Below are 25,129 nucleotides of genomic sequence, written 5' to 3'. Positions count from 1 at the left end.
GATATCACTAACTCAAAGATAATCTAAGTGAGATCGTAAGGGCTGTACTCTGTACTCACCACCAGTGAGTGTACCAGTGGCCACTCTTTCAGTGACGAGCATTTGCACTACTGGCAAACAATGCTGCAAGTTTTAGTCATTACGTAACTGTACTGTTTAAACGGGAAACCTGCAATCGCTGAGACTGAAGAAGTCACTTGAATCGGCCTCTTCTTAACTAGAAGCCACACACTTATTCATACAGCACTTAAATGCCTTAAATGATTTCTCTCACGCTCTGATGGATGCATCAGGAGATGCTTTGGGGTCTGGTATCTTGTCCAAGGACATTTTAACATGTGCCCTGGATAATGCAGGGATTGAACCACCAACCCTCTAGTGAATACAGTTAGTACCTCCTCAGCTACAGCCACCCACAAGGAGGACGTCATTAGACTAAAAAACCCAAATAAACCTAATCGAAACTTTAGAAATGGCTGTATCACCAATCTGGTACACTGGCCAGATATGCAACACCATACTTGTGGTTAGCAAATATGCAATTTGTGGTTAGTGTCTTGCCTAAGGATATTTGGCATGTAGACTAGAGCAGCCAGGAATCGAACCACCAACCTCCCATCTAGTAGTGCCTGCTGTAGCCACAGAGCAAAGTCGAATATTAAGGCTAAAGAGACAAGGAACTTGTTGAAGAGGACTTTAGTTACGTGGAGAGTTTTTGGCCGTTTGGACAAAGAAGCAGAGTTCTGCAAACTGTGTCAAAAGTGTGTTCCCAAAAAGGCAGGTAGCACCATAAAATGTTAACATCTTAAGTAGTGCCACCCTTGCACAGTGCGCAGTTGACAATATACAGTACGTGCACAATGCAATCCACAGACAATACCGAATTTTATTTGCACAGATACTTTTCCCAGTCCATGCCTTGTGAGATAAAATAAAGTGGCACAGTGATATCACCAATGCAGGCGCCCATTTTATTCTAAAGGACATTATACCAGTAAGCACAGTTGAAAATGTTGGATTTTAAGCATGTTTTTAAAGTAATTGATTTCAGGTTGCCAACTCTTTAGCCATGAACCTTTCTGTCAGACGGCCTGTGCCCTGCTGTAAAGAGCTTAAAGAAACAGTCAAACATTGTTACCGTATCGGATTTGTGGCTACTCACAGGAGCCCGTCCAGTGAGAGACTGAGATGACCAAAAAGCACCACTGAACCACACAGGAAGTCATTCCTGCCCGTGGCTCCCTGTACATCTCCTCCATCTAACACACTGTAAACACTGCAGTAGTTGCAGCCTTTCTGCACACGACAATGTTTACAGGTTAGAGTCGAATGTTAATCATATATATTCCACCGCTGTAATATTCGTTGTCAATATTCTTGATATTTATATTTGAGCGATTTGTATATATTGGTGCAGTTTGAATTGAACATTTGTCAAATCTGTAACATTCTGTTATTTAAATAGTTTAGTCTGTTACTGTTACACTCTTGGGGCAACTGTAACTCACATCCTTTTCTCAGGGATTAATAAAGAATTCTGATTCTGAAGCTGCAAATCTGATCTGGAGATGAACCTCACAGTTCGCTTTATTGAGACACTATTGGATCTTTTCTGTGTGTAAATGTATTGATTTTTATTTTTTTGTGGTAGGTAAATAACAGAATCGCTGAATTTGTCAGTTTTGTTTATTTTGTCCTTTGTTCACATTAGAAAGTTGTTTCCCAATAATCCAACACAATTTGAATCTATACAAAATAAATTGCACAGTATTGTTTTTTATTTTATTTTGTATTAATGTCGGCTGCAGTTATGTGATCTGTTTTTCTACTTTGTTTGCTTTTGTAACAGTTAACGCTTTTGTTTTCAGAATTAAGATTTTAGTTTTTCATACATGGAACACTTGTATAATATTCTGTAGTATGTGGTCACTTTGGGAGGTAGAACAGTTTGTCTACCAGTCTGAAGGTCAGTGGTTTACTCTCTGGCTCTTCCAAGCTGCAGGGCTATATACTCTCTCAGATCTATAGGACAAAGGATGTTCAAAGTGGGTCTTACAGACTCAAAATATGCCTATGCTGTAACCTACTGCACAGGTCCTACGAGAACTATATGTATGATATGGGATCGTGTATACCTGTCCAGAGGATATGTGACGACTGATCCACATGGTTTAGCTGCTGTATGCCAACCTCCGCCAAGCTGTGCATCTTAGTGACATACAGTCCTCACTGCCCTATGCACTGCTCAGAAAATCAGTTTGTGCACTACTCAATATAGAAATGTATTTCTAGATCACAACAGTTTGGAGAAATGTCTGCCACCTTTAAAAAAACAATTGGTTGGTGGGCGTCGGTGGACGCGTGGTTGTTATCTTCGGTTCTCTTGGGTGCGGTGGAGGTCCGGGGCCTCCTGGGCATTTCCTTGTCTGCCTCTGGCTCTCATGGGGTGGGATTACTGCAGTCTCACCTTCACTTTTCAAGTCCGTTATATGACAAACACAGGCGTTCACGTCCTCTCTCTCTGGCACACACGCAGATGGTTTTTTTTGGCTTTGTTTTGTTTTTAATTGTTACTGAAGACAATCAGAGGACAGGAATACCCCCAAAGAAGCAGGACCTGCTCCAAAACAGGCCTGTAATTGATAAACAGTTACATGTTGTTAAACCTCTTGAATTCAAGCTGGAAGTGTGCGCTTCAACCATAACTTGTTTGATTTACACTCCGATGTGGTGCTATACAGAGGCAAAATGACTAAAACTGTTATTGTCACAATATTTGATGTTTAGCAGGAATATTATTGGAAGGTTATGATGCAAATTAGGAATATCACTAAAATATGAGCTTTCTACCTCTGAAATAGCCGCTGGTTTCTAAATGCTGAACATTTATGACTGTGCCACCTGTTTCAGCCATACCCAGGTGAATGTACCTAGTGCTGTCCTCTGCAGAATACACACTTGTTTTTGGTTGTCTTAGACATATCATCATAACACCAGTCCTCTCCTTTTGTCTGTGTTGATTACAGGACATGGGCACAGACAATTCCAGGTCGTGTGGAGTTCTTCTCCAGTGAAGGATCTGACACCTCCATACCGATCCCGATAGTGGCTCTGAAGAATGTAGATGACTCATACCCTCCCCAAAAGAAGTCCTTCATGATGCTTAAGTACATGCATGACTATTACCTGGATAAGTATGAATGGTTTATGAGGGCTGATGATGATGTCTACATCAAGAGTGAGAAGCTCGAGAGCTTCCTGCGCAGCCTCAATAGTAGTGAGGCCATCTTTCTGGGTCAAACGGGAATGGGGGCCCGGGATGAGCTTGGGAAACTGGCTCTGGAGCCTGGGGAGAACTTCTGTATGGGTGGGCCAGGCGTCATCATGAGCCGTGAAGTTCTTAAGAGGATGGTACCCCATATCAGAGAGTGTTTACAGGAGATGTACACTACCCATGAAGATGTGGAGGTGGGCCGGTGTGTCAGGAGATTTGCAGGTGTTCAGTGTGTCTGGTCGTATGAGGTAAGGTGTTTGTTTATTTATTTATCTGTGTAGTAATTTAGTTGTTGTACACAAGGCTTCCAAGTGTGAGGTGCAAGGGAGTTATGGGTGGATTTGAGTGTATGTGGGCAGAGGAAGTGGTATAGGATTTATCTGGAAGGATTTAAGACCGATTTAGCGCAACATGCTGTTGTCTCTGAATACACTTCCATAAATTCACTTAGTAATCACAACAAAAGGCTTCAGTGTCTTTACTACCTGTATTGGGATGCATTACAAAAGTGCTAACACTGTATACTTTTAATGGTGCCAGTTGACATACAACATATTTTAGTGTAAAACAAGTCAAAAATGTAGCCAGCTCCATACAAGCTGACTCCAGGCAACATTATGCTTCCATTTCCATTTTCCATGGACCCTGTATGACAGCTGTGCTAATATTACAGCCCCAATTAAACTGGAAAGAAACCAATCGTTTGCAAGTCCCAGGAACCCATATTTTATTCAAAAAGTCACATAATAAACATAATAAACTGAAAAAATGTGGCATGTTAAGAGTAATATTAGCTGAATTTGATTAGTTCAACAGTTTTTTTTTTTTTTTGGGGGGGGGGGTTTGGCCTTTATTGGAGAGAGACAGGAAAGCGGGGAGAGAGAGGGGGGAGAACCGGGCCTACGTTCAGCTGCTCATCCCACTGGGCTAAACTGGAGCACGAGAACAACAGTTTTCAAAAAGATTGAGATGGGGTGCAACAATAAGGTGGACAAGTAAGTGGTAACTGACCAGTTGCCAGTGTCAGAAGTAAAGATGGGTTAACGTTCACCAGTACATAAAAACTGCATCTACAAATTAAAATTGCAAAGACGTTGAATATCTCATCATCTATATCAGGGATGTCACAGTCACATACATCAGAGGGCCAAAAAACAAATTTGCTACAAGCTGAGGGCCGGACTGGTTCAATGTGTATTAAAACATTAAAATGATTGCACATAACCTATTGAACCAAGACCTAACACAGTGTACTGTATATTATTTAACGGTTAAATTAATAATCCAATATTTTCTGATGGCTCTGTCAGTTATTTCCAAAGAAAACATTTTCAACAGGCAAACAGCAAAAAAGTAAATGTCATTCATAAACAAAATATGCTCCTTAATATCAAGATGAATGCATAAATGAAGTTGCATGCATTGTAAACTGAAAGTGCAATATTGTGCTGCTCTGTGACACAGTTACTGCTTTCCAATAGTAAAAAGAGAAAATTGAAAAAAAATAATCAAACCAGTTGTATTCTGTCTCATGGCTCTTATCTGCAATTTTCCCTGAGTCCATTAACTGAAAAATACATATAAATAAATAAAATACAATAAGATAAAATACAAAAATCTATGGCACACAGACAAAACAATACTTCAAAGAAAAATCCCGTCTTGTAGAAACAAATGTAAAAAATGTAACTGAATTAAAAACTAGAAATACGTAAATGTTCTGATACTTGGTGGTGTCTCATCTGTTGTACGAGTTCATCAATGTTCGGGGTCGGGCTCTGAGCTGAGGAAGTCCTCAGGATTGAGTCAAGGTGTTTATCAGTAAGACGGCTCCGGTGTGATGTTTTTAGCTTCATCAAAGAGAACAACTGTTCACACAGGTATGTGCTGCCAAACGTGGAGAGCGTCTGAGCAGCTTGGATGCGCAGCTGAGGCATTGTGTCGGGGATGAAACGTGCAAACTCAGCAGCACCCGCTCTCTCATATTTTCCCCTCAGTGTGTCATTGCACTGGAGCTCAATCGACTCCATCTGGAGGTTCGGTGGTGCGCTTTCCACATCAACTCCAAAAGGATTGGCAAGTAGTTCAAACCTGCTTCTTTGAGCTTCAAAGTCAGCAGATCGGCGTCGGAACTCGGCGGCAAGTATGTTGAGCGGTAGAGCGCTTCTCTTTCGTGGTCTGGCAGCTGGGGAAGTGGCTCAAGGTTTCTTTCTGCGTCTCCCACAGACTCCGCTTGGTTTGAAACGCCGTCACCGTACTGCACATATCAGAGATGACACGCCCCCGTCCCTGCAGTTGCAGGTTCATCACGTTCAGATGGCTTGTGATGTCGCACAGAAACGCCATTTCACACATAAATGTTTCATCTCAAAGCTCTGGTGCGTCTTTCCTTTTGCTTTCCATGAACAGACAGATCTCCTCACGAAGCTCGAAACATCTTTGCAGCACCTTTCCCTGGCTTGGCCATCGCACATCTGTGTGATAGGGCAAGTCACCATGCTCTGTATCTAACGCTCCCAGAAATGCCCTGAACTGGCGGTGATTTAAACTTCTGATGAAGTTAACTGCACACGTTATGATGGTCATTACATGTCACATAACGACTCCTGGTGTATTATGCAGTGATAAGCTGTCAGCTCCTCTGTGACATTTTCGTCCCGCATCCTCTCACGTATCCTTGCCACCAATCCACTCCTGTGTCCACACACCGCGGGTGCTCCATCTGTTGTCAATCCCACGGGTTTTTCCCAAGGCAGTCCCATCTCATTTACACATCTGGATGCCTCTTCATACAGATCTTGTCCTGTACTCGTGCCATGCATCGGACGTAACGCCAAAAACTCTTCTGTTACGGTCAGGCTGCAGTCCACTCCACGAATGAAAATTGACAACTGGGCAATGTCAGTTGTGTCAGTGCTCTCATCCACAGCAAGGGAATATGCAGTGAAATCTTTTCCCTTTTCCACAAGCTGTTCTCTTAGATTGGTGGACAGCTGGTCTACACGTTCAGCAACGGTGTTTCTGCTCAGGCTCACGTTTGACAGAGATCAGCATGGGTAGCGTTTGGCTATGAAACCGTATACACAACAAACAATGCACCCTGGACTGGCAATGTCAGCTACGGTAGCTTTTGAATCAGTCCGTACAAGCCAGTAAATTGACGGATTCTTATACAGCACTTTTCTGTTCTCCTGAAGCACTTAAAGCCACTTGAGACGGGCTACCCCTTCATAAAAAGAAACTGAAATATTATTGTAAAAATTGTGGCTGATAACAATAATATGATTTTCCCTTGTTGATATACATGTTATTTTGGCTGGACACATCTCATGTGAAAGAACTCATATTGCCATCACAGACAGATTTCCAGTCTCTTAGACAGACTGATGTAATACCGCTTATTGATTAAACAGTGGAATCAAATTATACCTGGAAAAACCTAGATTGGTCCATCGCTATACTTCACTTTCTCTTGTATTCGTGGCTTTGTCATTTGTGTACTTCTTAATAACTTATTTGGAGAGAAACCTTTTGCTGCCATTGAGCTTCTCCTGCACTCTGCACATTCTGCAAGAAAACAGTACGAGACTTTTAATTGTCACTGAAGTTCAAAAACAGCCAAACCCAGTAATGACAGGGTGAACTTTTGTTTTGATGTTCTTTTTTTATATTATGCAACAATACAGTGCAGTATTTCCCTTCTTGCTTTTTTATTTATTTGTTTTTGGTTTTGCATATTTGTCACACTTGACTGTTTCAGATTATCAAGCATATGTCAGTATGCTTTAACACAGGATACAAAGAGATCCCAAATACTTTCAAAATGCAGTTTGATAATTTCATCTGTTTTTTAGGAGACCTGAAATGTTCCTGTCTCTAAAGCAGTTCATGCCGATGCCTGTTGGTTAAATGTGCTCTAGGCTGTAAGTAAAATAGACTTACTGGTCAACGCAAAAGTTTCAGGTGTTATTGAGGTACATTTTTTTTTACTTCTAAAAAAAAACAACAATTATCTAACACAATGCAGTGGGTTACATACTGAACACAGAAAAGAGAAAGAAAGTACTGATCCAATACCATTAGCATCTTTGGTGTCGATATTTAGATCAGCCCGGTCAGCTCTATTTCAGTGTATTTGAGCAGGATCTGGCTTCTTTGTGCATGTGCCTGCTGAGTTCTAAGTGTTGCATCTCTGAAAACAGTGATTTTCATTTGCTTCTCTCATGCAGTAGTTTAATGCAATCAAAAACGAATATGAAGCATTTTACGTTCCGTACCGCTCAATGTCACACAGTGAAGGAAAGCGCTAATTAATAAACTGAAATAACAATAAAGAGTATTTGAAACTTTCCTCCTGCCGTTACTTTAACGGACATTATACCCAACCCAGGCTCCAAATGTCTGACTACTCATAAAACTATAATGCTTCTAAAGCTCACAAAACAATGAAGAATGTTATGTCTTAACGATGTACAGAGTAAAATATATCTGCCACATTGAAGCGACGAGGGTTTCAACTAGCTGGTGCTGGAGGTCTTAGTTGCATGGAAGCCAATTTCCATTGTTAAGAGAGGAAACAAAAGATGTCTCAAATGCAAAAGTAGAACCACAGAATTGTTACTTTGGTTCTGTCACTGCAGTAAGGCCGTACTGGCTGTCCAGAGGCACTTAGAGGCATTCAGACAAGTCTGGATCTACTCACTGTCCTAGTGTGTCTGGTGAGACTGATTCCAATCAGTCTCACCAGTGTTAGGGGATATAGTAAGATCCAGACCTCTGTCACACTGAATTTATCTGTTTTGTGTTTACTGTTTGCTGTTACTGTCAGAACTAGAATTTCCTGTGATTTCTAGTGTAGGCAGTGTCGGTGTTTGGCTGCTGTTACTGGAGCAGAGATTTCAAATGGCTGTTAGCAAATATAGTATAAAATCTTGTTTTCTATCATATTTCAGTCTCGTTGTGGAAAGAACCACAGTCTGTGACGGCACCTTTAACAATCAATGCCTATAACTCATCTGATTAATCAGGCCTATAAATTTGTTTGTCACAGAACCATAAACTGACAAAGTTCTGGCCTCTGACAATAAAGTATGAAGAAAAGTGATGCCATAAATAGCTTTTCTTTACCAGTGAACTTCATTAAACTGTAGTTAACAGATAAAGAGCCCTCAATAAAGGCATCTGACGTAGTCTGTAGTTGTGTTTTTGATGGATGACATTGATCTGCTGTCCTCAGCAGTACAAAGACTGTTTCTTCTCCTGCCATGCATGCCAGCTCAAAAAGAAACTTCCAGCCCTGCTAATGGGAATCACAAGGCTGCACTGCTTTGAATCCTCCTCCTAATCCTAATTTTTACTGAGTGGTCAGCAGGGCTGTCAAACCAGCGCACTCTGTAATGTGCTGCTCTCCACCTGCCAACAACCACACCATTATATTTCTGCATGCATGTTCTGAGTAGGTTTTCATCACAAGGGCGGTTAGCATCGGGTCCAAACACCCATCTCGTGCTTGTTTTGGTCTGTAACATAATATAACAACTTTGCTGGATGCAAGCTGGCTCTTCAGGTTGCATGGTTGTTATAGGTTTTCTTGATGTTGTCTTTTCTTCTAGTTAACACCATATACAGGCTAACAGTCTTTGTCTAACTTACAGATTCACTAGTTCCAGTTCCACAGGTGGGATTACTCTAATTCTTGGTCACATGGGGATTTTCCAAGTCCTGTATTAACACGTTCCACTCAGTGCAGTATTTTTTTGTCTCGCTCAGCAGCTTCTGAGAGCTAACGGCTAACAGCATTGGATGCTCAGATGGCTTAGAAGCACATACTGGTTCACTTGATTGAATATATGATTTGGTCAGCTGGCAAGGTCTTCTAGATTTGTGTGAATAGAACCAAACTGGCATGCTACTTTATGGGCCATTGTAAGAGCACATAAACAGGATCTACTCCAGTTTGGAATAAACTAGAATTCTAGCTTAAAGACAGCTCTGTGGATGTCAGCAATTTCTATTTATCACACTGTTTGTTCCAGAAAAGGACTGCATCGAGGGCAGGAGGACGATATGTTTTCATAACTAAAATTGATTGCATCACTATTTGACAATCCTTGAGCTTTAAGATTAGAAGCAACAATGAGTTCTGCTGAGGCTTAGCTAGCAGACAGAAAAATGGAGGCCACTGAAACTCGGCCTTGTGAAGCATGGAGCTGACTTTGTGCTGAGTAGATTCTGTGAGTCTCCCTGTCTGAACAGTTGATTCCCAGCAGACTATATGTAGATTATGCAGGAGCTGCTGCTTCTGAGTTTCAGATATGAGTGACAGCTCGTTCAGCAGCTTTGAATACGGATGTGCATGTTTATTGGCATATCAATATTTGCTTTGACTTAATAGTGCTGTTGTGTAAACAGCAGTTCAAGCAGAAGGACTGTATACCTTGTGTATACTGTATACACAATTTTTTTTTTTTTTTTTTTTTTTTTTTTTTTACCATAACACACCATTTTTGCCTTCCCTTTCAAAATAAATTCATCCATGACTGCCTAAGATTTGCTCTCCTTTCTCTTCCACCTGTGCAGACTTGAAGTGCACTAATGTTTTCCATATTCTTGCTCTCTCCTCGTGCTGCTTCCTTCAGTGGAAATGGTTGTCTCACCAAAACTACTGGTTCTTACAGTAGATCCTCAAACTTTATAGTTAAGTTGTTTTAAAATCCGAGGTGTCCTGCTTTTATTCTGTTATTTGCAAGGAGAGGTCTTTTAGGCACTAGTGGTCACAGCATAAACCTGTGACAGAAGTGTTAGACAGCTGGCTATTTTTTATTTCAGATATGTGTGATATATCCAGTAATTGTCAGATTGTTTAGACTCATTTCACAATGGTGATAACAGAAGGGCCGCAGACTGACACGGGCAGTAAAAGTAAACAAACATGGAGACAAACTGACTTCCACACGAAAGCACCACCACACCACATCAGACCAAAACTAAATAAGAAGCAAAAAAAAACCCAAAAGTACTTAAAGTAATTTGATGATTACTGCAGTTATGATGCTAGTGCAAAACAGCACGCTGGGTTTAATTGTCCTAACAGCCTTGTATGATGTATGATATGCATTTATATGATAAGTAAGCTCTAATAGTAGAATGGCTCATTTAAAACATAGAAAGAAATAACGCAGCACGGTGGCACGGTGGTTAGCACTGTTGCCTCACAGCAAGAAGGTCCTGAGTTCAATTCCACCATCAGGCCGGGGTCTTTCTGTGTGGAGTTTGCATGTCCTCCCCGTGTTTGCGTGGGTTCCATCCGGGTACTCCGGCTTCCTCCCACCATCCAAAGACATGCAGCTTGTGGGGATAGGTTAATTGGATAATCCAAATTGCCCATAGGTGCGAGTGTGAATGGTTGTCTGTCCCTGTGTGTTGGCCCTGCGACAGACTGGCGACCTGTCCAGGGTGTACCCCGCCTCTCGCCCTATGAAAGCTGGGATAGGCTCCAGCGCCCCCCGCGACCCTGAAAAGGATAAGCGGAAGCGAATGGATGGATGGAAGAAATAACGCAGTGTTACCACCAGTGTAGGACTAGAAGTCAACAAAACAACAAAAACAGCGTAATATTTAAAACAGTTGCAACCATTAGTGCCAGCTCTACCTGTTAACACAAAACAAAGATTCTCCAAGGAAGTTGGGTAAATTGCCTTACCTGTTCACTTTAAATAATCCACTTGTGTTTTCTAATCTGGGTCGGTTAAATCAGTTCTTGCTGTATTTAAACAAAACCAAATATGTTTACGTGCTTTCCCATTGATATTTATGTTGTCTTGTTATCTTCATGCTGAAGAAATGCTCAGAACGACTTTAGTAGACAAAAGTGCCAAGCTTTAACAAAATATCTTTAGTTGTTGGACGTCATGTTTTACCATTTTCTACTCTTATTAATTAAAGTCAGTCACTATTAATAATAGTCAGATCTGTAACACAATAATTAACTAGTATCCAAGTTATACAAATGTCTGTAAGGGAAGGTTTCCCACGACACTACTGGTCAGATGGAGAGTTAGATTTTTTTTTTAATGCTTCCGTCCTCGTGATTTCACAGCTTCTGAGAGGGTGAAGCAGGAAAGACCTGCCCCACAGCAGAGCCTGCGTATTTAACCATCATATTTTGACACACTGATGAGACCCCTAAACACGACAGAGTGAAAATGTGGATTTTAAAATTCAGATTTGTTTCTGTAATGGTGGCATTGTTTAGGGCGAGGAGTATATTTATGGGCTTGATGTGTGCATATTAGAAGGATTTGTCGTCTTTAGCTTTTCCTACAGCCATAACCCAGTTCCTGTTTATCTGGCTTCCTTGGGCGGTGCTCACTAAATGCTAGCTGCTTGGACCTTCACAACTCCACAAATATGCTGCTGCCCACCACACATCTATAATTACATTCAACAATAAAAAATAAAAAAAGAAGACCAATATTGGTTCGTCCTTTGCTTTTCTGGGCGGTTCTCATTTAGCCTTTTGTCTCGATGTAACATAGCTGTGGATCTGCCCATGTTCCCTTCTGTGAAGCAGCTGTCATCTGCTGCCTTCTTATTAGACTAACTGCTGTGGGCCTGAAGTGACAGGAAGGCCTTACTCGTATCATAATTAATCAGACTGGAAAAACCTCAGAGTCTGCCACTGCAGGTCATTTTGGCGAATACTACAGTGTCATAGCTACTTCGCTGGCAAAAAAGAAGACAAAGACACTAGGTGGGGGCAGCTATGAAGAGGATGAACTCTAGAAGATGACATACCTGTGGAGGTATGGAGATGTTTAGGAGAGAGCAGTTGACTTCTTGACCAGATTATTTAATAACTCAATTTTGGAAAGTAATCTCTGAGAAATGGAAAAGACGTGTACTGGTACCAATGTTCAAGAACAAAGGTGAACAGCTCAACAAGTACCATTAGAAATATTTTCATATGTAAAAGTAAGTATAGCAAAACAAGTGAAGATAATGAAAAATATCCATTCTATTGCCTGAGTCTGGAATAAAGACTGAGTCATTTTGCAAGTGCCGTTATGGCATGGTTGGTAGTCTGATACAACACGCCAACTGTACTTATATATTATACAAATTTTTGCTCAATGTAGCATAAATATGAGATATTCATATTCAGGCACTGCCTGAAGTGGGACAATGGACCAAAAGAGTATGTGATCTCTGAAGCTAAAATTTCACAGCAGTTAACTCTGGGCCATCATTTTTTCAGGCAAGTCTGATATTGTGAGCAGCAGTATGTATTCATGCCAAGAAAAAGGCGCTTGCTTTTAACGCCAGAGGAGGAACCAACGGTCATCTGGCAGAGAACATGTCTCTGCTGGTTCAGAGTCCAGTGGCTGTGTGCTTTATTCCGCTGCATCTCATGATCTGCATTGTGCTTGGTGAAGTAAGGCTAGAATGCAGTTGCCCAGCTGGTAGTGGTGTAACTGTGTGGGAGACAGTTTCTTGGTGCAGTTTGCTGGGCCTGTCCTTGCCTTTAGGCCTATAGTGTACCAGTCTCTGGATGGATACTTTCAGCAGGATAGTACAACCTGTCACAAAGGTCAAATCACCTCGAGTTGGATTATTGAATTATTAAAGTTCACTGTACTCAAATAGTGCCCAAATCTCAAATCAATGAGGTGCCTTGGGGAAATGGTGGAAAGAGGGATTCCTGCATCATGAATATGAAGCTGACAAATGTGTAGCATTTCATAGCACATAGCTCTGCAACAGAGCTGATGACCACGCCCATATAGAGCTGATGACCACGCCCACATGGAGCTGATGACCACGCCCACATGGAGCTGATGACCACGCCCACATGGAGCTGATGACCACGCCCACATGGAGCTGATGACCACGCCCACATAGAGCTGATGACCACGCCCATATGTAGCTGTGGACAGTTGCCTAAACTTCTCTGCCTCAAAGCCACAATCTTGCCCTAGCACAGTAAAAGACAACATTAGCAGTGGTATTGTAACTAAAGTAAGTATGCTGCAGTGATTTTGACTCATCCTATCAGGGTTAGATTGAAGCTGTGAGGGAGTAGTGGGGAATGTCTTGGATTATTTTTCTGTTCTACATTTCGGTCCTATCAGAGCTCAGTAGTGATATATTCAATATAACACGAGCTCCATAGTTAGCTGGAACCAAAGTGATGGGAAAGATGCACACGTTATGTAGCACCAAAGCACAACAGCAGCTGCCTCAAGGAGCTTTATATTGTAAGGCAAAGACCCTCCAGCGTGTACACTGAGTCTATCTTTGAAAGTACACCAATATTTTGGCAGAAGATGAGCAATTCTGTAGTTCTGCTTTTGCTTGGAAGCGTGTTGTTGTGTAGTCCTCTCTCATAGTTTATCTACATGTAAAGTGCTGAATGTACTCTATACCTCCAAGATGGTTCTGTTTATTATTACAGTACAGAGAGTGCACCATGCACACACATCCTCAGAGATGGAGCTCTAGTGTTCATGTGTAATAAAGAAAAACAACATTAATGAATGCCATTATTGTCTGATCACGACTGTACTCAAAGATGTGTTACTGTTTAGTCAAGACTAAAGCAAATGAAGCACATTATAGTAGGAATCAGCTTTTCAAGGTGACTGTGCACAACTGTGAGCAAGATCAGCTCACATAAAGTACAGCAAGCGTATGTGTTGTCAGAAATGCTTGGATTGTCTTATAATTGTGATAGTACCATTTGAGTGCAGGCTTACTTGTGGTTCCTACGATATTTAAAATTTGATTTGCGAGACAGACGCCCTCCACTTTTAAGATTGGCTCAAAACGTTACTATACTGCCACAGGTCTAGGCTCCTGGGGATTCCCATGATGCACTGGGTGTTTCTTCTTCACTCACTGTCTATTCATACACACGTTGCACTTAATCATTACTTATTATTTATCTCTGGCTGTCTTCAACATTGTGTCTTTTGTTCTGTCTTGCTCTTATCACCCCAATCAGTCATGGCCGTTGGCTGCCGCTCCCTGAGCCTGGATCTGCCAGAGGTTTCTTCAAAGGAAGCTTTTACTTCCCACTGTGTGAAATTTGGTTCAGCTTTTGTTATTATTTACTTTATGAAGTTAGTTTTTGTCATGGTCTTAACCCCTTAATCTTCTCTGTATTATCTTTCATACATACAGATAATGTTACATTATCAGTGTTTTTCCCTCCCTTGAAAAACCAAAACAACTTGCACAATATATTTTTAAGCAGGGGGGGCAGATGTAGGAAATATGAATCTTGACTTTTATTTTTAATTTGTCACTACAGTTAAATAACCACTGCGTTTTCAAAACTTTTCTGACAAGTATTTGTTTCAGGCTTTAAAGGGTTAAGTCTCTATTTTTCACATAATAGCTCGTATCTCCCATCTCGCCTGGGTAGGCTGAACTGAAGAAGACATCTGGATAGTGGACTGAGGGAACAAAGGGCCTTTTCTGTTTTCTGTCACCCATCCAATCCTCAGATGACACACAAACGAAGGGGTCTGTTCAAATTTCACTTTAGGCCTCTTACTATGCTGGAGTAGTGTAGTCCGTGGCAGTGATAATGGTACTAATCAAGGCGATCCTAGTGTTGCAATGCACCACACAAAGGCTAAGTTACACCATTCTGCCCTTTCTGTGTAGTTGGATTAGTTTTTGAACGCCATCTTGTGCAAGTACAGAACATGGCATAATCGGGTTGGTTGGTTGTGGCTTAAATTAGACTTAAATTAGTTTATGTGAGCTGACTGGTAACAAAACTAATAACTCAGAGGAAAGTCCGTCTAAAGGGTAAGTTTTGTGCTGCCCGTGGCAGCAACAATGAGTTTTATGTTAAGGAACCAAGGATATGCTGTCCGCTTTCACTCTCTCTTAAGCAGTAAGTCTTTCTTTATTATTTGGCTATTGGCATGGAAATGGGAAAGCCAGCTGCTAGCCGTAAAGTTTGGGGTTTTAAAGCACTTTATGAATGGGGACAGTGTGGAGGAGAGTCAGTTTGAGTCAGGTGACCGGTGGTTCACCGGACCAACGAGCTGGAGTCAGAAATTCCCATGTTTTGTCATCTGACCCTTTCAACCAATCACTAATAGAAGACCCTTGCAAGTCATCAAGATTTTAATATTAAAATAAAACAATAAAAAACTAACCGCTTAACTTAATAAGTTTCCTAAAAGAGAAAGCCACTTTTATTTTTTTTTATTTTTTTTTTTTTAGTAGTTTCAAGATCGTGTTTCCCACAGGCGTTAGAATATAGTTCTTTCAGTAGTGGGGACCCATTGGGTCATCCTTTGCTTTTCTAGGAGGTTCTCATTTAGCCTTTTGTGTTGATGTTACAGAACTGTGGATCCATGAGCATGTGTGCGGACTCCCAGTCTTTGGTAAATTTAATAAAAAAATTAGGTACTTGTGACAATAAAGAACAGAGCAATAATCATCTGCCTCTTTAGTGAGTTCCTCATCTCATAGATTAGCTCCACTGTCCTAAACTGCAGCTAATAACGGTAGTCCTTCTTCTGCTCTGTAGCCTTGATGAGCTTAGCACAGAGACACATGATTTAATTCTCCACCTGCTGTGGGGTTTGGTTAGCGTGACCCTCTGGTTCAAAGCTGATCTCCAGAACAAAACAAAGACTACTGTCCCCAGTTTCAGTTCAGACCAAGTGAATTTGGTCTTCATTAGGCTACTTGACAAGAGACTGTCTGCTTAAATAGCTGAAAGATATCAAGGGCTGCTGCAAGGGTAACCCAGTCAACCTGCCAGTGTCGCAATAGAAGACGAGTCATTAGCTGGTTAGCAGTGATACACGTTCTATTGTTATCTACTGGATCTGAATGTGTGATGGTGTTTGTGATAATATAGTAATAAGGTTACATTATATCTACAAGTTTTTATGATACAAATTTAGGCAGTCACATTACCTAATGATGGTCGAAATGTCCTGATATGGTAGCTCTATGCCAGCATATCAGGATGTGTACAAACCTGTAAATACTGTCTCTTGAGGCAACTGTTGTTGTGATTTGGCACAATATAAATAAAACTGGGAATTGAAATACTGGAGTGTAGCGTAAAATTCCCAGTCCAAATTTTACATCAGTCCAGACCCAAAGAGTTGCTGTCGGTTTTCCTTTGTGCTGCCTTCAGCTCATGTAGAATTGTATTAGCGCATTGAAGGCTCAAGTGATGCAAGCAGACTATAACTTGAGTAGAGGAAACTGGTAATAATTCAGCTGCCTTTTTTAAGTGTCAGTTAATCAATTAAATGTTTTTGTTTTTTTTATTGTGGCTTGTGCAGTGATATCCAGCTGGCAATGCTGTAAACAAATTAGTCAGAGCATCAAAGACAGCCTTAATCTGTAACTGAACAACATAAAGACTTGATTGGTAGACTGGGTATAGTTGCTGAACTGGACCAATCTAAGCATTAAAGATCAAATGATGGTAAGAGATTCGTATGGTTGTGCTGCAGTGAACCAACATAAATGTGTCTGTACCTGTGATGCCCTATGGGCATCTCTCTCAAAGGAAAAACAGTATGCTGAATCATACTGCTGCTATGTGTTGGCAGAATACTTCAGGAAAGATAAACATTTGTCAGTATGTCTTTTTTTTCCATTTAGAATGAGGGCTTTTCCTATTAGCAGTTTGTAGCTCCATTGATCACATTTTGGATCATGTTCTTACATATGGCATAGAAACTGAACGTGTAACAGTATTCCCTGAAAACCCTCCCTGGTCTGATCATTTCTTAATAACATTTGCACTTACAATAATGAATTACAAAGCAGTGGGTAATCCATTTCATTACAGTAGATGTCTCTCTGAAAGTGCTTTAGCTAACTTTAATTCATCCGCTGTTATCTTTCTTAATGTCCCACCACAGTGGATTCCTCTCCCACTCAGGTCAGTTATCGTAATAGTATTACATCTGTACAGCCTAAGACTGGATACTGTGGCTTATCTGAAAACGAAGCCTCAATCAGTTTTATTTATATAGCGCCAAATCACAACAACAGTCGCCTCAAGGCGCTTTATAAGATAAGATAAGATAAGATAACCTTTATTAGTCCCACACGTGGGAAATTTGTTTTGTCACAGCAGGAAGTGGACAGTGCAAAAGTTATGAGGCAAAAATTAGAATACAATAAGAATAAATACAGTACACAACTGTACAGAATAGAATAAAATAAAATAAAATACTATATACAGTAGAATAAAATAAATATACAATAAGATAAAAATATTTTATTACAATAAAAATATTGTAATATTCAAAAGATCTTCATTTCATCTTACTACATATATTTCTCTTTAGCACTGTAGACAGTCTGACAAGAAGTCAGAGCCCTGTTCAACCAAGCATTGCTTTAATCTTAACTAGTAATAACGTGTTTATTGTCTTTTCAAATTAAATTTTAACCAATAGAGAAAAAAGTATTCACAACCATCTCACAGAAGGTATCATTACATACAGCCACTTCTAATACCATTGACTCATTTCTCCAACTGAGCTTTCTGAGTTAACTTCAGTAATTACTTATTTCAAAACCATCAACGTGTCTTTTAGACCCCATTCCTAAAAGGCTGCGCAAAGAAGTCCTTTCATTAATTAATGCTTAAACCAGCAGTTTAAATTCAGTTCAATTCAGTTTATACAGCGCAAAATCACAACAGTTACCTCAAGGTGCTTTATATTGTAAGGTAGACCCTACTATAATAGATACAGGGAAACACCCAACAATCATATGACCCCCTATGAGCAAGCGCTTTGTCGACAGTGGGAAGGAAACAAAGAAAGAAAGACCCAATGCATCATGGGAATCCCCCAGCAGCCTATGCCTATTGCATAACTAAGTGAGGAATTGGGATCACCTGGTCCAGCCCTAACTATATGCTTTAGCAAAAAGGAAAGTTTGAAGCCTAATCTTAAAAGTAGAGATAGTGTCTGTCTGGCCAAGGTAATGCTGTCCAGACTAAGAATCTGGTTAGACACCATATTTCTAAGATTTTTAGGGCCGAGTACAATAACCTCAGTTGGATCTGAATTTAGAAGCAGAAAATTAGAGGTCATCCAGGTCTTCATATCTTTATGGATATATGAAGTTGTCATCAGCATAGCAGTGAAAATGTGTGCTATGTCTTCTAATGATGCTGCCTAAGGGAAGCATGTATAATGTAAACAGAATTGGTCCTAGCACTGAACCCTGTGGAACTCCATAATTAACCTCAGTGTGTGAAGAGGACTCTCCATTTACATGCACAAACTGGAGTCTATTAGATAGATATGATACAAACCACTGCAGCACAGTACCTGTAATACCTACAGCATGTTCTAATCGCTCTAATAGGATATTATGGTCGACAGTATCGAACGCTGCACTGAGGTCTAGCAGGACAAGCACAGAGATGAGTCCACTGTCAGAGGCCATAAGAAGATCATTTGTAACCTTCACTAAAGCTGTTTCTGTGCTGTGATGAGCTCTGAAACCTGACTGAAACTCTTCAAATAAACCTCTGCAGATGATCTGTTAGCTGTTTGACAACTACTCTTTCAAGGATGTTTGATATAAAGGAAGGTTGGAGATTGGCCTATAATTAGCTAAGACTGCTGGGTCTAGAGATGCTTTTTGAGTAAAGGTTTAACTACAGCTAGCTTGAAGGCCTGTGGTACATAGCCAATCATTAGAGATAGGTTGATCATATTTAAGATCGAAGAATTAATTAATGGCAGGACTTCTTTGAGCAGTTTTGTAGGAATGGGGTCTGACAGACACGTTGATGGCTTGGAGGAAGTAATTATTGAAGTTAATTCAGAAAGATCAATTGGAGAAAAAGAGTCTAACTTAACATCAATGGTACTGGTTTAAACTTTATTTGTGAAGAAGTTCATGAAGTCATTACTAGTTAACGTTAAAGGGATTGTTGGCTCAACAGAGTTCTGACTGTTTGTCAGCCTGGCTACAGTGCTGAAGAGAAACCTGGGGTTGTTCTTATTTTCTTCAATCAGTGATGAATAGTAAGATGTTCTGGCTTTGCGGAGGGCTTTCTTATAAAGCAGCAAACTATTTCTCCAGGCTAAATGATGATCTTGTAAATTTGTGACACGCCATTTCCTCTCCAGCTTACAAGTTACTGCTTTAAGTTAATCGTTTAAGAGTTACTCCAAAGTACTTCTGATTTGAGGCTCTCTTTTTCACATTAGCTACAATTTCCAGACTCATGTAATGAATAGGTGAGATTATTAAGAAGATAATCGACCTCTGTTGGAATAGCGCTCAGGCTGCTGTTCTGCTCTGTGTTGGTGCTACAGTTTGCAGGTTCGGTGGCTAATCATCTAGTGTCTAAACGCAGTCACTGGAACACCACCTTCCATCACACATGTCAATACCAGAGCTATTGTGTTGCCGTCTTTGGTGCGGGAGGATTTTTTCCCCGAGTTGAAAAATTTGTTTAGACAGATCAACCCTGCATACAAGAGAGCCAATTACAGCAGCATAATGCTGTCTCCAATTAGATTCGCAAAGTGCACTCTGAGGCAGGCACTGCTTATTGTCCTGCAGATTAAACCCAGCCGGAATGGCAAGCATACTGGCCCTCTGGCCTCACCGCCTGCTGTGAGCCTCAGGCTTCTTTTTTCCTTTGCCTGCAAGTCAAGCTGTAATGCATGAACCCTGTTGAGCTCATTGCAATCATGAACTGTCAGCTAAAAATTTCACGTGAATCTTCAGACATGTTTTAGATTTGTGATATCTAGCACACTGCTGTTTAGAGGTGAGATTAAATATCCTTTTCTAAAAATAACTCGTAATAATTAAATTAAATCCATAAAAAATAATGTTTGGGTTACTGGGGGTGCACTGAAATCCAGTCATGAGACCTTTAAGGTGATAATTTAACCATTTAACCATCATCAATTCCTTCTTTGATTGGTTACACCATTGTCCAGTGGTATAATCCTAATATACTGCATAACATCATTATGATACCATATCATTCTCAAACTTGTGCTGTTTAGTTGTGTTTTACACTGAATTTTCAGCTAAACAAGGATCTGGCTAGATTGTCTTGATTTCTAAATATCAAACCATAATAGCACAAGAAATACTGACGAACTGACCCTACTGCTGACCCTACTGCTGACCCTACTGCTGACCCTAACAGGCCATGAAAGCCTATAATTGTTTGGGCTGTTTTGTTTGTTTTCTGCCCATATTTGTCTTGTGCATATTTGATGATATTAGATTTTTTAGCTTTTATAACAGTGCTGGTAGCGCAGCAACCTTTCTTCCTTCATTCATTTCAAAGGTGCTCCACTCAACTCGGACACCCTGTTTTTAATAAGCAGTCTCTTTTTGCGCCCAGCCAAATATAGCGGACTGTTAATGTAGCACTTTTCTCCTTATGAAAATAAAAAAAAATATGATTGACTGACCAATGAGAATTCAGTTGGATTCGAGGGAAATATGGCCCCTGAGACTAAAGTCCTTATTTACATACCTAGAGTCAAACACAGACTTGCAGTGTCTGAGGATTCAGTAAAAAAGCACAAATCTTTGCTGCCTCATCCCAGGGTTGTGTCTAACATAATGGATTCAGTGTAAGAGATGAGACCTTGGAACAGCCGCTGTGTATGTAATGAGTAAGAACAGTCTCTAGAACAGCTGGGCCTAAAATGAGGCATACAAGGTTTCAGCTTGCAGCAATTACTTGTGACTTCTTCTTGGCTTGGCGTTGCAAAAGAACTGTTTATGTTGATTAGCTAGACAGGATGTTGTGATGTTAATGACTGTGAAGAAATTGCAATAATGAGTTTTAAGTAAGAAGTGAGTTAGTGTTAATAATGGTGAAGCAATAGAGGGAGGGGCATGAAAACTTTGCGGCTGTCAGCCAATGATTATCTGATCTTCCAACATCAGCGTCAACTAGACTCAAACTTACAATCCCAAGTTGCAAAAATGCTGTGCAAAAATTAAGATATTTTTTAAAAAGTTTAAAAAAACATTTTTTTACTCACTCTACACCCACCAAAATATACAAATATGTAGTGCAACTTGTCAGGATGCTCAAAGTTTTTAAAGCACATCAATATGACTGATTTTGTGAGACGAGGGCCATTCTCACAGGTACGCAGAGAGAAAGCTGGTTTTCTCATGTCATGCCTCCCTCATATGAATATCATTTGTGGATTGGTTGGCCTGTGTCTGCCCATAGTCCTGATCTCACCTCTAAAGTAGCTCTTTTTTTTTAACTGGCTAATGTATGTTTTATCAGTTAGTGTGGTGTTTGATCGAGTAGCTTAGTGGGTAAATTGCTGGCCTTTTACCGCTGCTGTGCTGAAGGTTGTGGGTTCAAGTACAGCAATGGACACTTCTGTTTCACAAAACAAAACAAAAATACCACTTTTATTCCTCACTTTAGTAAAGCTTGCTCTAAACCTGTCTCTATAGAACTCATCTGATACACCAAGAAGAGACTTGGTGCTGCTATTAAATTCATAATAACCTTTTTTGAACGTTTAAACATTAAGTAAAGCAACATGTACTTTACCATATGTGCACAGATTCTGCTTTCAGATGTGCATAGTCATCTCAAAAGGCTGATTCATGCTAGTTAAAACCATGCTAAGTTGTGGCTATTATGCCATTGTGCTATGGCCAGCAACATGCCTGTTAGTACATACATTCAGCAAAATAATAATATGTCAACATAAAGTACTGATATCAGTTAACAAGGGTGTTGATCCCAACGTTTTTGGAATTGGGGTTATACTTTGCAATCACAGGTTAAATAAATATCAAATCTGATCTGTAATCAGAAATCCTGTCAGACAAATCAGCTGCAAGTCTTTTCAGTTTCTACTTGTTGCTGCACATGCGTTCACATGGTTAAACATTTAAAGGTTGAAGATGTCTCCTTTCCACTTTACTTCCAATTATGAAGAAGTTCCAGCGTGTTTTGATGGGCTGGTTTCCCTCTTGGGTGCACTGAAATGTAGGTTAAAGTAAACAGAAAGTCAGACCCTTGCCCTTCCTGTGATCATATTTAGCTGTAGGTTTCATTTTGCTCTGACTGCTCCTGTCCAGTTTTCAGTATAGCCTGTCCAGAGTTGTCTTCTCAAAATAGACTTACAGACTGCAGCCGTTCTGATACTACCTTCATTGCAAGACAGCGTCACAAGCGCTGCCTTCTTTAACGGCTCAAAAACAGCGACTCCAGTATTTACACTGTGAAGCTCGTGCCATTCGAGGAGCCGGAGGTTTCTAAAGCAGGCCTAAAAAATATTCTAACACTCGTATTTTCACCAGTGTGCAGTATACTCCTTAACACATGGAGATCTCATCAGCAAAATACTATACAATAACTGCCAGTGTTCAAAGTAAGCACTTAAATAGAAATAAACACATGCACACAAGTATATTGGCTATTCAGATATTAGCATTATCATGAGTTTATTTAATCAGTGCCAACTGGTTTTAAAGCAATGATGTCCTGTCTCCACAGATGCAGCAGCTCTTCTATGAGAATTATGAACCAAACAAGAAAGGCTACATACGGGATCTCCACAACAGCAAGATTCATCGAGCCATCACACTTCACCCCAACAAGAACCCTCCCTACCAGTATCGCCTTCACAGCTACATGCTCAGCCGCAAGATCGCAGACTTGCGCCACCACACCATTCAGCTGCACAGGGAGATTGTCCAGATGGGGCGCTACGGAGCAGTCGAGCCTGACCGAGAGGACCTCCAGCTCGGCATGCCCCCTTCGTTCATGCGCTTCCACCCCCATCAACGAGAGGAAGTTCTGGAGTGGGAGTTTCTGACGGGAAAGTACCTGTTCTCGTCGTCTGACAGTCAGCCACCCCGCCGTGGCATGGATTCCTCTCAAAGGCAGGCCCTGGATGACATCATCATGCAAGTGATGGAGATGATCAACGCCAATGCCAAAACACGTGGTCGTGTTATTGATTTCAAAGAAATTCAGTATGGCTACAGGAGGGTCAATCCCTTGTACGGGGCAGAATATGTTCTGGATCTGCTGCTGTTGTACAAGAAGCACAAGGGAAAGACCATGACAGTTCCTGTAAGGAGGCACGCCTACCTGCAGCAGACCTTTAGTAAGATCCAATTCAGAGAGGAGGAGGAGATGGATGCCCGAGGTCTGGCCAGCCACATCAACAAGGAATCAGACTCCCTCTCATTTCTGTCCAACTCGCTCAAGATGCTGGTGCCCTTCAAGCTGGCTACCTCAGGTCAGGATCAGAGGGAGCCCAAGGAAAAGAAGGTTAACATCCTGGTACCTCTGTCAGGCCGCTATGACATCTTTGTGCGCTTCATGGCTAACTTTGAACGAGTATGTCTGATCCCCAACCAAAATGTTAAACTACTGATCCTGCTCTTTAGCACAGATAACAATACTGAGCGGGTGAAGCAGGTGGAACTTATGAGGGAGTATCACATGAAGTATCCTCGAGCAGAGATGGAGATAAAGCCTGTCCCCGGTTCCTTCTCCAGGGCGTTGGCTCTGGAAGTTGGTTCTTTACACTTCTCTAATGATTCCCTGCTTTTCTACTGTGATGTGGATCTGCTTTTCTCCAGTGAATTCCTCAAAAGATGTCGGACTAACGCTGTCCTGGGGGAGCAGACGTACTTCCCCATCATCTTCAGTCAGTATGACCCTAAAGTAGTATATGCTGGGAAGGTCCCCAGCAACAACCACTACGTCTTCACCTCTAAAACAGGCCTGTGGAGGAACTACGGATTTGGGATTGTATGTGTATACAAGAGAGACCTGGTTCGAGCTGGAGGCTTCGACACTTCCATACAGGGCTGGGGGTTAGAGGATGTAGATCTTTATAATAAATTCGTCCAGTCAGGGATCAAGTTGTTTAGAAGCACAGACACAGGAATAGTTCACGTTCATCATCTAGTCACATGTGACCCCCACCTGGATGTGAAGCAATACAAGATGTGCCTGGGCTCCAGAGCTTCCTCGCATGGCTCCACCCAGCAGTTGGCTGAGCTCTGGCTTGAGAAGAACAACCACGGCTTCAGGAGGCTGGCCAGCAACAATGGGTCAGTTAGGACAGCGTAAGAAGTGCTGGGTTGTCATTAATTGAACTCACTTTCCCTTCTTAGTAGTAGTTTCACTGCTTAATTTATTTTTTAATGAAATTAAATAATTCACATTGATATATTTTTAAAATATCTTTCTTTTTTTAAAGAAACATCCTAATGAGCAGCTCCCAGAAGTAGTCCGGGCAGTCTGTTCTCTTTCCTGATTATTGCCGGGGCTCCTTTTGCGCATACGTTACCTGTCAGGCTACTAGTTAATTTGGTTATTAATGTTCGCCTCAGTAAAGTCTTTCAATGTTATATGTGGCGTGTGTGTTCAAAGCAGACTGGTGTCCCTGTCCTCTCAGACCAGCAGGGCTCAGAACTACATTCAGTTGCTGGTTGTGTGTGTTTACAAATGAATGAAACTCCAATCAGAGCTCAGTGACTGCCAGGGCCACTTCTTTGGAAAGCAAATTTAGGTGGTTTTCTTTTACATTTACTCTTAACACTGTTTGTTTCTTTTTTTATATATATATATATATTTTATATTGTTAATTTCTGTAGACCCAACTGCTGAATCTGCAATTCATTATTTTCTATCTAATTTATTGAATTTGCAGGCTCCATTTTCTACAATCTGCTGAAATGTGTATGTGGGACAGTTGTACAGCCCTGTCAGTTGTGGTGTAGTTTTCTTTTCCTTAAGCTCTCTCACCAAAGAGTTTGCACAGTCTGCTTTTACATTTCATGGTGTGCGTGTGTGCATGTACC

At 40.9% G+C, this 25,129-nt stretch overlaps 1 protein-coding gene across 1 annotated transcript in view; it reads left to right on the top strand.

Moving 5' to 3' along the window:
• chsy1 (chondroitin sulfate synthase 1) overlaps positions 1-25,123 on the top strand; it is a 29,644-nt gene extending 4,521 nt beyond the window's left edge. The window contains exons 2-3 of the mRNA XM_005742871.1: positions 3,027-3,522; positions 22,803-25,123. Of these exons, the coding sequence (XP_005742928.1) occupies positions 3,027-3,522; positions 22,803-24,395 (2,089 nt within the window). The 3' untranslated portion in view covers positions 24,396-25,123. The remainder of the gene's footprint in view (positions 1-3,026; positions 3,523-22,802) is intronic.
• The last annotated feature ends 6 nt before the right edge of the window (positions 25,124-25,129 follow it).

Source organism: Pundamilia nyererei, unplaced genomic scaffold (genome assembly GCF_000239375.1).
Source record: "Pundamilia nyererei isolate P.nyererei 1_Seehausen unplaced genomic scaffold, PunNye1.0 scaffold00124, whole genome shotgun sequence".
NCBI classification, from domain to species: Eukaryota; Metazoa; Chordata; class Actinopteri; order Cichliformes; family Cichlidae; genus Pundamilia; species Pundamilia nyererei.
This window is presented reverse-complemented; position numbering and strand designations above follow the sequence as displayed.